Here is a 15,558-nt window from a genome sequence, read left to right on the forward strand (position 1 = left end):
CAAATCGGTCCCAGCAATTTCCATGAAAATATTTAGTTTAAAGTGTAATATGATTGACGTTGATTCAATATTGAAAAAAATACATGATTTTAAAATTATGGTCTTCCGAAAAACAGTTAAATCTAAGTGTTTTCGGTTTATTTTATATAGTGTAACTCAGTGTAAAAAGATTCTTACCTCCTGACTTTCTTTAAAATGCCAATCTCTATAATTTCAACAGATTCCTTAGCAAAAGCTTTGATTGTATTTATCAAAAATTAAATATTGAAATATAAATATTTTGTATTAAAAAATAAATATATTTTTTTTTAAATATCAATTTTTCCAAAACTTGACATTTGATTTTTTTTAAATCTAAGCTTTTATCGTTGATAAAAAATTACAAAATAATGACATTCCAACTTTTGAATCGTGATTTTTTAATTTCTGAAAAAGCTGCTCTAGCTCTAACGACTTTGCAAAATTTCTTTTCTAAAAAAGCATCTTTATAATAATTTAAATCAATACGAATCTTCTCGAAAATAGATTTGATTTAAGATTTTGAATACAATTTTGTATGTTTGAGTTAAAATTAAGCTCGTTCTGCATACTACCTAGATTTTAAACATAAAAACAAAAATATTTAAAATATCAATTTCGCGCTACATACCTACATGTTTTTTTTTTTTTTAATACAAATCTTTTGTGCATTTCACCATTTTGTTCTGTTTACAAACGACTCCCTCTGAGTCGAACTTTTACGGGATTCGAAAATCAGGTCGAGTTAAAGGGAAATTCGAGGTAGAGGGATATATTTAATATTTTTTGTCTTCAAAATTGTTCACTAAAAATGGTGAAAAAGTTCGATTTAGAGGGAGTCGACTGTATTTTGGACAATATAAGTTTTGTGAATTTCTAGATCCGCGCCTGATTCTAAGTAATTCTTAAGTTGTTCTACGAAGTACGAACATAGGTAGTTACCAATAAATCACGGCTATAATGATTACCTTGACAGTCAACGAATGCAGAATATTAATAAACATTTCTACTTTTTTTTTTTTATTTTTCAGCTTAATAATTTACAAAAAATGGTCCAAAATCGGCATCAGTATAATTTATTTAAGGGTGTCATCTAATAAGAGTTAATAGATACCAATTTAGTAGTCGTATTCAAAACTGCTGGCTATCGAAGAAGCTATTAAATGCTGCAATTACAAAATATTTAATACAACTTCGCCGCCATGAGAAGTTACTTTAATTACCCTTTGAGAACATTCTTTTATATCCTTCAACAGATTTTGTAATTTCTCTATTTCTTCTGGTTTTAGATGTTCATCTTTTAACAATTTACTAACAGCGCATTCAAATCCCCACAAATTCTCATAAATTCGTGATATAAATTTATATAATTTACAAAATGCATCTGTTTTAATGCAATTGTCTTCCAATGTTGTTAAAAATTTTATGATTTTTTTGAAATTGTCATCTTCAACTATTTCATTGAAAATTCTCTCAATAACTTGATCAAATAAAAGTTTATCATATTTGTATATTGCCACTAAAGTTTGATAGCCATCGGAATCTTTTTGAAATGTTTCTTTTGTGATTTCGAATGAAATCAATTTTGAAGATATTTGAATTATGGTGGAATTTATGCTTTTCATAACAATTTCGGTGGAAGTTTTTACTTCTGTTGTAAAAGATAAAGATGCAGAGTCAATAATATTTCGTTTAATTAAAGTTAATGCATTCAATCGTTTTTTAATTCCATAATAATTTAACGAAGACATCTTTTTTTCGTTTCTACTCTTTTTTTGGTTAATAATTGCTTTTCAATAATAAAATAAAAAAATAAAAATAATTAACAAAACAATTTTTTTCAAACAAAAGCAAAAAAAAAATATATTTTGTTTACAAAATAAAACGTCAAAAGCTTGGGACACAATTGTCATAAAAAAAGTTTTCATTTGGCGCGTTCCAGCAATGATAAATATTTGTCTCAAGCTTTAGGTGTGTTTGTGTACTTGTCAAAATAAACAAATTTGAATAGGTGCGTCCCACCAAGGAAGATCTCTGAGGGCTCCGAGATTTTTTAAGTGAGACAAAAAATCTCGGAGATTTCTGAGACGAAAATTTTTTGAATTCATTTCTCAGTTTTTTTGCTCTTTAACTTTTTTTTTCTTATTGTTTTGATGTTTGGTTTTTGGTGGTGTGCAGTTATATAAGTGCTAAGAACATGAAAAATTTGAAGAATATATTATCAATAGGTGTGTTTTTTTGTTTATCTATATAGATTTTGTGCAAAAAAACGACATCGAGATTTTTGAAATCAAAACAATTTACGTGTTAAAAACAACAAAAACTTTATCTGTATAGATTTTTGAAAAATCCAGATAATTATCCAGATTTTACTTTCTCTCGATAAAAACAGTAGTGCCAAGGTACTTTATTTGTTGTGTTGATACAAAAATATCTGAAAATATTAACAAAAAAAAAAGCGGAGAAAACGAGGTTTGAAAAAAACTCTCATAGAAAAAAATAATCAAAAATTTGTTTGACATGGTTGCATTGAAATGTAAATATCTCGAGATATACGCAATGCACTTTTCAGATAAAAGTCTTAAATGGATCCTGATAAGATTGTTGAACAGATATGTATATAAAATTACCAAAGTTTTTTCGAAAAATTAGAAATAAAAATAAAAAAGTTTTCAAATTTGATTTTAAGAAAATCGAAAAAAAATTCAATATGGCTACCTTCAAACGCTTATAACACAAGAACGACGCAACCAATGTTAATGGTCATGGTCTTAAAATGTAGCTAAGAATATACAGATAATTCTTGGTTTTTTGTGAAAAAACAATTTTTTTGAATCCAACATGGATGCCATGGCCATCATTGTATATACATTTCTATAGTACTATCATGAAGTCGAATTTAGTATTAGTTCATGTCGCCACTTTTTTTAAGTGGCGCTCAGTGTGTTTTTTTCATACAAATTCTGATTTTTCAAGTCACCACTAGAGTTAATAAGATCGTTTTACTTCATGATAGTACTATGGAAATATATATACAATGATGGCCATATGAAAATTTTTGTTTGCATCCAACATGGATGTAATGGCCTTCCCACTTCGGAGTTAAAATAAAAAAAAAAAACAAAAGCAACATTTTTGACAGACAGCTGCCAAAGTATATGTACAGTGGTGCCAAATGTTTGCATGGATTTCAAAAATCCCGATGTCGTTTTTTTGCACAAAATCTATATAGATAAACAAAAAAACACACCTAATATGAAATAATTTATTTCAAAATAATTTTTTTTCACAATTGAGTATTTGAAGAAAAGTTGGATTTGTGTGATGTGGCAGTTGAAGTGTTGGATTTGAAAAAAATTGGATTCATGTGAGAAACTAATTATTTTGCTCTCTTCCAAAATGACATTGAGCACTCAGGTCCAGTTGTACAAATATTTGATCCGTGGTTCAGCAACTTTTATCTTCTGAATTCGGTGGTAAAATTGGTTTTTAGCACTGGTTCTAGGTCTATATAGGTTGAAATAGCTAAATCTATCCTTGAACCAAAGTTGATGCACTGCTAATCCGCCGAAATCGGCGAGTTAAATTCTTGATCCGAGGCTGAACTACGTTTGCACAACTGGCCCTCAGAGATTTTTTCTTGGTGGGACGCGCCCATTGTAACCTGTTTTCACTAGAGCCCAAATGAGATAAATGCGCAAATTATCTCATTTCTTATGTCAAATTATACAGAAAAAAAATGAGTTTGAAAACTGAACTGAATTCATTTGCGAAATTATCTCATTTGAGCTCTAGTATAAAGGCTACCGCATGTACCCTTCGGTGTGCCAAGCCGAGCAGGCTATTCATAGCATAGTTTTATTCATTAAAAATATTGCTTATACAGAACGTTGCTTACGAATATAAACAAACGCTATTTAAATATGCCCATCTAAACCCTAATGATATTCACTGAATACTTTCATTTCAATCCCATTTCATTCCACTAGAGCATTCATCCACCTGTCAATTTATTATTTGACAGTCGCTTTTTCCTCTGAATTTGTAATTTTGTGAAAAACTCACTTGTTTTTTTCGTACCATAAAAAAAATCTTCAAGAAAAAATACTTTCCAACCATACGCACAACATAAATTTTATAATCTACATAAATTTTGTATTACATCAAACATAAAAAATAATGGACAAAACAAAAGATTTAAATGGCTCCTCCTCAGCAGAAAACGATGCCATCGCCGGCTCCAGCAATGATGGTATGTAAAATGATTTAAAAAAAAACTCTAAAATTTTCTTTAATTTCCTATTTAAAAAATTTTTAAAGTAAAAAGTGTTAAGTGTAATAATTTTAAATTAGAACAAAAAAAACATCTAAAAAAAAGTCAAGAAACTCTAAAATAAAACTACTCTAAGGTATGACCTAAAATAAATTTCTTATTAATTTCCCCCCAACCCATTCATCATTTTTTCTTTTTAGTTAAAAACATCAAAGATAAAAAAGAAGACAAACAAAACAATGATGACAACAATGAACCTAAGAAGAAAATTCCAAAGTTAGAACAATCAAATTATGATGAAGATGATGACGATGACGACGACGACGAAGATCAACTTGAAGTTGCAATGAACAATCATTATTCCAATCCACAATTCTTTAACAAACTAAAATCCTCTTGGCAAGATCAAAAAGACTTCTCCGAAACCACCCCAGATGTAAAAATCTACGGCGAACCATTCCGAATTGCAATTTTACAAAATTTCCTCTCTGACAAAAAAGTCACTGGACTTTTAGTCAACGAAATGGAAGAAGATGTCGATTGGTCCCACAAACAAATGGATCTTTATGAATTTGATCAAACTGCTAGTCTCTCAGTTGTACCTACAATGTATTTGAAAAAATTCTTAAAATTTTTAGAAACCTCCGTTCAACCGTGGTTGGAAAAACTATGCAATCTTAAACTTAAATCTGTTTCAGCTTCCTGCTCAATGTACAATTGTGGTGATTATCTTTTAGTTCATGATGATTTACTCAAAGATCGACAAATTGCATTTGTTTATTATTTGTCTCCTTGGGAGGAAGTTGACCAATGGACAGATGAAATGGGTGGTTGTTTGGAAATCTTTAAAACAGATGACAATTGTTTCCCTTATTTCCCTGTCGTGAGGAAGATTAATCCACGAAACAATCAGTTTGTCTTTTTTAAAGTTGGGTCAAAGTCATTTCATCAAGTTGGTGAAGTGACAACGAGTGAATATCCTCGAATGACAATAAATGGATGGTTTCATGGAGAATTAAATACTGACACTGTGGAAGATTCCATGAGACCTCTTAGTAAAATGGTATTTTCTGTTCCACAGACAAAATCAATGGAACTTGAAAAAGTCGTTAATTTAACGTATTTAAAAGAAGATTGTAAAAATCATATTCAAAAGCATATCGAGGATAATTCTGAAATTTGTTTGGAAAAATTCCTCAAACCAGAAATCTTTGATAAAATTTGTCAAGAATTGAAAACAAATGAATCATTAATTTGGTCAATAAAAGGTCCTGCCAATGCACAACGTTATGAGACACTTGACTTATCGACACTTACTGAACCTGTTGCATTGCTCATAGACACCTTTAAAAGTAAAGAAATGTTTGGATTACTTCAAGATTATACAGATTTAGACTTAGCTGAACCTAGAGCAATAACACCAACTGTTAGTTTAGAATTACAACGTTGGACACCAGGTTGTTATACAGTTTTAGGTGATGGTTCACTTTGTGATGAGAATACATTGGATTTAATGTTTTTCTTGAATGCTGCGGATGATGTTGGTTGTATAACATATTTATCACCGGAAGAAGAAAATGATTCAGATTATGATGAATCTGTATTGTTGACAATAAAACCAAAAGATAATGCTTTAAATATTGTTTATCGATGTGAGGGAACGACTAAATTTACAAAATATGTATCGAAATTGACACCAATTGAAAATGGACCGGTTTATGTTTTGTGTTGTAGTTACAAGGAATAACATTTGAACATTCGTTGAAGATGGTTTAAATGTTGATTTTTTTTGTTTTGTAATTGAAGTAAATTTATAAAATAAAAACAAAAATATATGGTGAAAAAAGTATTTACCGTTATTTTAAATGTGTTTTATTTATTAAAATTATTTTTAGAAAAGACTATTTTATTTAAAAAAAAAAATAAAAATTCAGCTAGTTTTTTTATGTTTTATTACGAAAATACAAATTAAAAAAAAAAGTTAGAACTTTAAAATAGGATTGAGTTCAAGTGCTAAGCGATCCTATTTTTGAAAATTACCTACACAATCAGAATATGTCTTGTTTTCAAATTAAAATAGGCAATTTCTATGGAACGTTATGCGGCCAAGAATGATTTTGTCATTTATTAAAGTAGCTAAGATTAGATTTGTGTTTTGCAAAAGTTTTTTTTCCTTATAACTAACCTTAAAAATGAATAAAAAGTACTTTCGCATTTCACACTTTAGATTTTACCAATATTATAACTTAAAAATTTTCAATATTTATTTAAAGCCTTAAATAGCTTTTAATAGTTTTTTTTTCTTTTTTGAAAAAAAAACATCAAATTGATTTTTTAACTGTATTTTATCAGTTGTTTATAACTTCAATTACATTAAAGTAAAAAATTGCATTTTGAGGAAAGTGAAATACAGGAAGGTTGATTTTTTCAAACCTGAAAAAAAAAAAATATGTATACACTCTTGCTCAGTGCTCAAATTTAACGCACTTCCTATTTATTTTACTGAAAAGTCCTTTTATTACTTTGTCAGAGTACCATGGTTATTTTCTCAAATGAGATAGGAGTGACCTTTAATTAAAGGTATGGAATAAAATGTGTGTGGGGAAGGTTTGGGGAGAGATTTTCTGAAGTCTGTTTGGCAACCCGCGACCTTTTAGAGAAGAGTCATACATTCTCATTTAGTAGTGAGCTCTCCTAGACTAACGTAAGGTACCCAAAAATACTTAACTGATATCCTCGAACAATCTTCCAATCACCCATAGATTTGGTCCGCAGTTAAGTCTGATGCACGATAATGCATGCAAGAGTGGTTTGAGAATATCTTCAAGATTTTAATATGCCAGCTTTGGATAGACCACACAGAAATTCGGATTTGAATAGAATATATCTAGAAAATGTTGAAGAGATGCATTCGCCGCCGAAATCCACCTTCAAACAGTCTTGAAAGAAAATTTACAACAAAATCTTCAAAAGTTAATTCGTGGAGTGAACAGACGACTTAAAGTTATCATATGCGCTAGAGGAGACAATACCAAGTTTGCATAAAATTATTGGAAGGATCCGTCAACCGCTTCCATTTTTTAAATTTTTTTTCATAAAAACAAAAATTTTTTTAATATCAGTTTTCAGACCTTGAATTGTTAAATTTGTTTTTTTTTTTTTTTATTGATAATACTGTTGCAGTTTAGCATTTTGCTTGCAATAAGCCATTTAAAATAAGATACAGGTGTATAACATCAGAAAAAAAGTGTCTTATATCATTTGAGAATTCCATAGTCGTACGGGGTTAACAGAGAATTTTTGTTCTGATGTTGGGCAGATACGTTGCGGAATGATAATTATGTTTGTTAAGTTGGAAGTATAAAATTCGAATTAGAAAAAGTAGGTACTGTGGTGCCTGTTAAATTCTGAAAAAAAGTAGGAGTGTTCGATGCTGTATACTGATTTACGCATGCCTTTTAAGACCATAGGACATCATCGGCGTACATTGTGTATAAGTATATTCAATTTTTAAGCGAAGGTTCTTTCATTAACGTATATGGAAAACAAAATTGAACCCAAACCAAAATCGGTCCTTGAGGAACATAATTTAATTGTTGTAATAGCTTATGAATGAAATTTGAGTGGTCATTTGTGTCGAATGCTTTTGAAAAATCCAGTAAAACCAAGGAACTTACCTTATCGTCAAATTGCGTCATAAGGGCAGTAATACAGTTATGTTTTGGACGGAACCTGGGGTCGAATCACGGAACACGATTACGACCATACGTTAACGTTTTGACTGTTTTTGTCTCTATTTATTTAGTAAAAAAAGATAGGGACACATAGCGACCATACGTTAACGAACGTATGCCGTAATTTGACCCCTGATTGGAAAGGTGTATAGTAAGCATATTTGATTTATTAAGATAAGTATTTATTTGTATTTGCATTACTACTTCAAAACGAAAAAGCAATATAGACATTGGACGAAAGCCCTTACCATTTGAGTTTTTTGGTACTACTGGAAATATCTTAGCTTGAATAAAATTGCAGTTGTAAGTACAGAATTAAATGAAGAGTCCACAAGAAAAACGGCACATGAAAACTTTTGGTAAGAAAAAACTAATGATGAGATCTTGTAATATCCCTGTTCCTTCGGGAGGTGGCAAAGTACTCCTAGTAGTGTACTAGCGATTTTCAATGGAACGCACTTTCATCGAATTCAATACAAATTGTATCTACTCGGGAAGAAGAGCATGAGTAGATGATAGTACAAGATTAACCAAAACATCTACTATTAGTAAACTATCTCCTCCAATGGAACAGGGCTAGTATGTACTTAGCACTATCTGATAGCACCCTTACTTTTAGAGAACAAATAATGTACGCCTTGCTAAGAAAATATACAAATAATGTACTAAGTTGTATGGAGAATAAAGTTTTAAATTGCGTTTTTCTCGAAATGAATTGGAATGGACTTTTGCTTGTTTTCCTTTGGACCCTTCAAATATAAAAGCTATGCAATCCAAAATGAGTGGAAGAATGCTGTTACAAAAACAGTCAATTACACGGTGTTACAAAAATGAGGTTTTAAAATATACGCGGGCGGAGACCTATCAGGTTTTGTAGAGCTAGTCGCACTGAATACGAAACGGTATTTGAAAATCCCCTAACACCCCCAAAATCTGGAGTTACGGGCAAAAAACGGTTTTTTGGACCTTCACCCATTGAAAAAATTCTAGCTTCGACAATTTTTTACCCATTTTCGATTTTTTTATAGTTTCTGATAGAAGATAAATATACCTTTTTAACAATGTATAAAACATGTAACTCGGTTAAACCACTTAGAATTTATAAGATGTCAAAGTTCAAAAATTTAATTTTTTTTGTCATTTGCCCAACTTCGGCATCAATTTAAAGTATATGTTTTCAAAACAACATGCTATTTAAAAAATATATTCTAAAACTATATCTATTTCCCAAGTGATCGATGTATTTTTTATGAAAATCACTTCAAAATTGGCTTAGAAAAAAAAATTTTTCGATTTCAACCCAGATACAGAAATTCGAACTTGTAGGTATAGAACAAAAATGTTGTTTCGGCACGTAGAAGGATAAGTTGGACGCCAGGATTTGATAAAGGGTTTTTGTAGAGGAGCTCAATACAAACATTTTTTTCTCTAAGAGGGGGGTCTATCTCCCCCCGTTTAGGTGGGAGGGGCATTTTTCTAAAAAAAAATTATTAAAAAACAACGGCAACACTTACAGTAATAAATGGTACCATTTCCAAAAGGCAAAATTGTGCATTTGATTCTAATTTTTAAATCAATATAATATTACCAATAGTTTTTGAAATAATCGATTTCAAAGTTAAAAATAGGGGAAAAAAAATTTTTGAAAACTCATTTTATACTATTTTTGTCCAGACTGTGAATTTTAGTAAATAAATTGCTTAGACAGAAAACTGCCTCAATTAATTCCTTATCGAACAGTGAAAACTATATGTTTCTATGTCTTCTAGTTTTTGAGAAAATTGAAAAATAAAAACAAAAAATATTTTGAAAAAAGAAAAATCTGATAAAATAATTTTTCAATTTTCCCAAAAACTAGAAATGGTGCCGACACTCGCTCAAAGTATCAAAAATCTCTGTTTTTTCACTGTTTTTCGAAGAAAATTAGCTCTAGCTCCCAAACAGATCGGGTTATTTTCACTTTTTATATATTAAATTAAAGGTAGTGTTGTTACACATAATTAAGATGCTAAATTTGTTTAGTTTTACTAAAAAAGAAAAATATTGTCATCAATTTAAATTTTCAGTACTTACCTCAAAAAGAGCTGAAGTGCAAACTCGATTTAAAATGAAACTTTTTTTTAAACTGTTTTATTCTGCGGATTGGGATAGAATGGATGTTTCTCTATCTCTGGGCCCTCGGGTAGCAAAAGTATGAGGTATAGTCGTGGGGTGAAAGAGCTATTAACAATGAAACTTTCTATGTTATTGGATCGATGTAAGGCATCTGATAGAAATGCTTCTCGCATAATTATAGCTACAATAGAATCACTAGGGCAAAATCCAATTGACTTTGTAGTTTCAAAATCAAACTTACATTCAACTAGAAAAAACTTTTGCTTGGTTTAATGCCCCAAGAGCTTATCTGGCTCCTAAACAAGATCTTGATCTTTTGCGTAATTGCATTGAATACCGCAAGATAGACAAAGATATTTCAGAGAAGGCTCTTGCTAAATTCTCAAACCATTTACTTTATTTGAGTTCAGAGCAGGCAGGTCTGGCGTTCTTTGACCTAACTTTACCAGATGGCGAAAAATTAGAAACGGCCAACATAATTTTGAAAGCCAGTGAAACGGAAACCAACAGAATAGTAAATCCAAAGCTACAGACACATGAAGATGAACAATTTGTCACAGCGGGGTTAAAAAATATTGTGAACAAAGAAACATTGAACTTTTTCAGCCGATTGAAAATAGACACAAGTTTTCTCAAAGAACCTCCAAATCTTTGGCCCGAAAACCCGCATTTTAAAGAAGGCTTTAAAAAAGTGCAATCACTTAAAGTCGTAAATGACATGACAGAAAGAGGAGTCAAATTAATAACGGATTTTAATAACCTTTTAACTAAAGATGAGGAACAAAAACAATCTGTACTTCAAGTAGTCAGTGAGTGCCGAAAATTGTATCCTGATGCTTCCAAAACTACTTTGTAAATCTCTTGATTAAATTTTTTTAGTATTTACTTCATTAATTATGTATAAGAAATGTAACACGATGTTATTTTTTTTGTTTTTTAGGCCGTGTGTGAATTGCTTAAAATAGTTCACATAGTGTAAAATATTTGACACTGTTGAGGTGAGTAAAAAATTTTCAGCTGTTAAAAATTTATTGGGCTCTGGGACCTGGTTAAATTTGAGTTAAATTTTTTTTGCAGATGGTTTTGTTTTGTTTTGTTTTTTTTTTTTATAGCAGAAAAGAGGCAGAGAAAAATATTAAACAATAAGCCATACAGCTGAAATTTTTTTGTTCACCTCAATAGTGTCAAAAATTTTACACGGTGTTAACTATTTAACGCAATTCACACACAGCCTTAGAATTCTGTTAAATGTTTCGTTTTTTTAAATAAAACAGTTTAAAAAAAAAGTTTCATTTTAAATCGAGTTTGCACTTCAGCTCTTTTTGAGGTAAGTACTGAAAATTTAAATTGATGACAAAATTTTTCTTTTTTAGTAAAACTAAACAAATTTAGCATCTGAATTATGTGTAGCAACACTACCTTTAATTTAATATATAAAAAGTGAAAATAACCCGATCTGTTTGGGAGCTAGAGCTAATTTTCTTCGAAAAACAGTGAAAAAACAGAGATTTTTGATACTTTGAGCGAGTGTCGGCACCATTTAGAGTTATCCAATCGAGCTGAAATTTTGGCTATCTAAAAATCTGCAAAGGCGGAACATTTTATGGGGTTCCCCCGACCAAATTTCGGAAATCGATTTCTTGCGGTCACTCTAGTGTTGCCGTTGTTTTTTAATAATTTTTTTTATTTTGATAATTTTTTTTTAGAAAAATGCCCCTCCCACCTAAACGGGGGGAGATAGACCCCCCTCTTAGAGAAAAAAATGTTTGTATTGAGCTCCTCTACAAAAACCCTTCATCAAATCCTGGCGTCCAACTTATCCTTCTACGTGCCGAAACAACATTTTTGTTCTATACCTACAAGTTCGAATTTCTGTATCTGGGTTGAAATCGAAAAATTTTTTTTTCTAAGCCAATTTTGAAGTGATTTTCATAAAAAATACATCGATCAATTGGGAAATAGATATAGTTTTAGAATATATTTTTTAAATAGCATGTTGTTTTGAAAACATATACTTTAAATTGATGCCGAAGTTGGGCAAATGACAAAAAAAATTGAATTTTTGAACTTTGACATCTTATAAATTCTAAGTGGTTTAACCGAGTTACATGTTTTATACATTGTTAAAAAGGTATATTTATCTTCTATCAGAAACTATAAAAAAATCGAAAATGGGTAAAAAATAGTCGAAGTTAGAATTTTTTCAATTGGTGAAGGCCCAAAAAACCGTTTTTTGCCCGTAACTCCAGATTTTGGGGGTGTTAGGGGATTTTCTCCGCTCGCGTATATTTTGAGTGTTACACCGTGTTATTTACAAAAGCATTTGTTTTTTTATTTTTGACAAGGTTTTTTGTTTTTGGTTAATCTTGAGAAGTACTATGGAGATTTTGCTTCTTCGCATAGAACGGATCAAAAAGGGTTCACCGAATTTTGTCGTCGTAAAAACACAAGAAACGTTAACGGCCCAGGATGTTCGATGAAATCATGGTAAACAAAATTAAAGCTACGGATAGTCGACGAAGCCCACTTTTTTGAACTTACAATATTCTTGTCTCGTAGTATTGGTTTTGATTAAAACTTGAAATTATTCAAAACCAATATTTGCCCTATAGACTAGTTATAAACGGCCGTTAGATTTTAGATGTTTTTTTTTTAAATCTTCTTTATAAAAGTATCCAAAGGGTATACTTCGTTTGGAGCAAATACGTGCAACCCTGTAGTGCATTTTATTTTAAATTTTAATAACACTTTCCTATACTAAATTTGAATACACGATTTATATATATTTTTTGTTTTCCAGACAAATATCGAATATATGCTTCTGTGGCTTTTATGGTAGTTGTTCTAGTCATTGGCTTACCAATGTGGTGGAAAACAACTGAAGTTTATAGGTAAAATGTTGAACAAAAAATTAAAAACCAGTATATAATTAAATAATGATTTTCAAATTTTAGAGTAAGCTTACCATATTCTGATATTCATGACCTTAGCGAGTCATTAATTCAAATAAACCTAACTGTTGGAATTTTCACTCACAAACCAGAACGATCCGCCCTTCTCATCGAAGAATTAAATAATGCTTTCAAAAATAGTGGTAATTTTAATTAAATCATTTTTATTTTTTTTTTAATATTAATAAACTATTTTCTCAGATCTTTGGAATATTCAATTTGATCAAATACCACAAATTGAAGGAGCTGACAAAATTAAAACTCCTGCTGCTTTAGAAGCAATGATACTCAAACATTATCCAGTTAAAACTGGTGATTTTATATTCATCGAATGGACGAATTTACAAGAAGATGTTCTTCTAACAACAGATCGGTCGGCATTAATTAAACCAGATACAAGTACAAAATCTTTATTTTTTGGAAAGTTTTTTATATTTTAATTTGTTGTTGTTTTTTCTAAGCTTCGTCAAAATTACAAAATGTCCTGAATATCAACATTCTTCAAACACATCGAATGCGAGCTATTTTAACCGAAGATGAAGACGAGCGCCGCACCATGACAAAGAATTCTCCACCACAATTGCAATATGATGTTATAATATCTGTTCTAAATCCTCGACCAGATTTAATGGATGTCAAGTGGAATGTTCAATTGGCCACTAAAAGTAAAAATTTTATTCGTAAAAAAAGAATTTACACAATCATAATACACTTTCAGCTTATATTCAACCGTTCCTTGATGCTGTTAGTGAGATTTCCAACTTTACACTGAAAACCCAATGGAAATATCAACTTCCTATTGATGGAAATTTAAAACAAATACGAGATGCAAGTAAACTTGGTCGTCATTATGCTCTCCACGATACATCAATGCCACATATCATAACTTCGATTGAAAAGAATCTGGGAGCTGGTATTACAGATAACTCTGTTATCAATATGGTTGTCTATGTTCCGTCCTGTGATATAGCTCCAATTCACATTTACAAAGATAAGGATGTTAAGGCGACTCGGAATAAGGTTGACTCATTCATTTCACCCAAATGGGGTGGTGTTATTATATCGAATCCGCCGGAGGAAGCTTGTCGAGCTTATAATGAGAATTTAGAAAAAGTTAGCTTCTACATAAACACGAATGACGTGATGCAGATTATGTTGTATCAACTTCACAAATTATTGGACATTCATGTTGATGTGAGTTTAACCACCAAATTCTTAAAAGAACTTTTAAAAAATCTTTCATTTTGAATCAATAGGTAACTTTGGCAGGTGTAAAGGCTGACGATGTTGACCAAATAAGCCCAAGAACTTGGGAATACGATGCATTTATACGTAGAAGTGTGGTTAATCATATTATCACCTCAACTCATACTCTGCAGAGTCTGATTCAGTTGCTAGGTTTGTCCTAACACTTTCATTTTATTCCTTTCTATTTATCAAAACTTGATTAAATTCCAGATGAGATAAGTTATATTGTAATCAATGATGATGTTGGTCTTGCTGTGAATGAAGCTTATGAAGAAATTTTAAAAGCAAAACTGCATTTACAAAACGGTGATCTACTTAAAGCATCTACACATGCAAAGAAGGCCTTTGCATCATCAGAAAAGGCTTTCTTTGATGCAAGTCTTTTGGCGCAATTGTATTTCCCTGATGAACAAAAGTATGTACTTTTGAATAACTTAAACAATATTAAAACTTAAATTTTGTGTGTTTATTTTTTTAAGGTATGCCATATACATTCCATTATTTTTACCAATTATGGTGCCTGTGGTAAGTTCTTTGTCGATGTTAAAGAAGTATTATGGAGCGTCAAAAGCAGCTACTAAGCTGAAAACAAACTAAATACTAAATAAACGATTTTTATAAACCAAAGCATTTTTTTTTTTTTTTAATTGAAGTATCAATAAAAAAAATTATTTCATAAAAAAATAATTTTATTAATAACTGACCGTCGCTTTTCAGTCGGTGCAATTTTTTTTTCTAGCTCACGGATATTGATAAAATGTGAAATAGTTGTTACTCTGTCATAGATTTTCTCTAGCCCATTCGGAATAAAGATTTCAAATGGAAACAAAATTAATAGTGAATTTTTTTTTCATAGGGGGGACACTAGGAGCTTGAAACAAGTTGTTTTTCGGTAAAATCGATCTTGAGATTTGGATTTAAGTAAAAAACAAGTTCAAGTAATAACTCGGCCGTTTTTTTTATTTTTGACAAAAATCATTGAGATAAAGCTTGTAGAAAATTTTATTTTTTATAACATTTATCTTAAATTTTTCTCTATGACCCATATTTTGATAATAATATCCCCCTAATTATCTTAAACGTTATACCTTCTTTGAGTTTATACATAGATTTTAAAAATCGCTTTTCAATGCAATAAAAGAACATCTGAAATTAAATTGCCCTCCAAAACAAATAGGTATGAAATTCTTAGAAGAAAAATTTTCCAAATCGTTAGAGA

The 15,558-nt window shown here is 30.5% G+C and overlaps 2 protein-coding genes across 3 annotated transcripts; one reads left to right on the forward strand and one right to left on the reverse strand.

Moving 5' to 3' along the window:
* Nucleotides 1-360: 360 nt before the first annotated feature.
* LOC129915462 (uncharacterized) lies at nt 361-1,874 on the reverse strand. The gene is made up of 2 exons (XM_055995011.1): nt 1,242-1,874; nt 361-1,184 (listed from the first exon to the last, which is right to left on the reverse strand). Exons 1-2 carry the CDS (start codon nt 1,767-1,769, stop codon nt 1,137-1,139), a joined length of 576 nt encoding a protein of 191 aa, XP_055850986.1. The 5' UTR covers nt 1,770-1,874; the 3' UTR covers nt 361-1,136.
* Nucleotides 1,875-4,006: 2,132 nt separating this feature from the next.
* LOC129916191 (prolyl 3-hydroxylase sudestada1-like) lies at nt 4,007-14,966 on the forward strand. 2 transcript variants are annotated; one of them, XM_055996021.1, is made up of 9 exons: nt 4,014-4,270; nt 12,941-13,031; nt 13,095-13,234; nt 13,293-13,490; nt 13,553-13,756; nt 13,810-14,285; nt 14,348-14,489; nt 14,550-14,754; nt 14,819-14,966. In XM_055996021.1, exons 1-9 carry the CDS (start codon nt 4,198-4,200, stop codon nt 14,934-14,936), a joined length of 1,647 nt encoding a protein of 548 aa, XP_055851996.1. In that variant the 5' UTR covers nt 4,014-4,197; the 3' UTR covers nt 14,937-14,966. The 2 variants fall into 2 exon arrangements, with proteins under 2 accessions (XP_055851997.1, XP_055851996.1); XM_055996022.1 differs by lacking the exons at nt 12,941-13,031; nt 13,095-13,234; nt 13,293-13,490; ... (3 more) ...; nt 14,550-14,754; nt 14,819-14,966 and adding an exon at nt 4,492-6,144 and having other exon boundaries at nt 4,007-4,270.
* The last annotated feature ends 592 nt before the right edge of the window (nt 14,967-15,558 follow it).

Source organism: Episyrphus balteatus, chromosome 3 (genome assembly GCF_945859705.1).
Source record: "Episyrphus balteatus chromosome 3, idEpiBalt1.1, whole genome shotgun sequence".
Lineage (NCBI taxonomy): Eukaryota > Metazoa > Arthropoda > Insecta > Diptera > Syrphidae > Episyrphus > Episyrphus balteatus.

Excerpts from the sequence above, each read along its gene's own strand:
- LOC129915462 (XM_055995011.1), bottom strand. The coding sequence starts at position 1,769 with ATGTCTTCGTTAAATTATTATGGAATTAAAAAACGATTGAATGCATTA. Across the intron at positions 1,185-1,241 it reads TAAAAGAATGTTCTCAAAGG|CATTTAATAGCTTCTTCGAT; the intron begins GTAATTAAAGTA and ends TTGTAATTGCAG.
- LOC129916191 (XM_055996021.1), top strand. The coding sequence starts at position 4,198 with ATGGACAAAACAAAAGATTTAAATGGCTCCTCCTCAGCAGAAAACGAT. Across the intron at positions 13,757-13,809 it reads TGTTCAATTGGCCACTAAAA|CTTATATTCAACCGTTCCTT; the intron begins GTAAAAATTTTA and ends ATACACTTTCAG. Across the intron at positions 14,755-14,818 it reads TATTTCCCTGATGAACAAAA|GTATGCCATATACATTCCAT; the intron begins GTATGTACTTTT and ends TATTTTTTTAAG.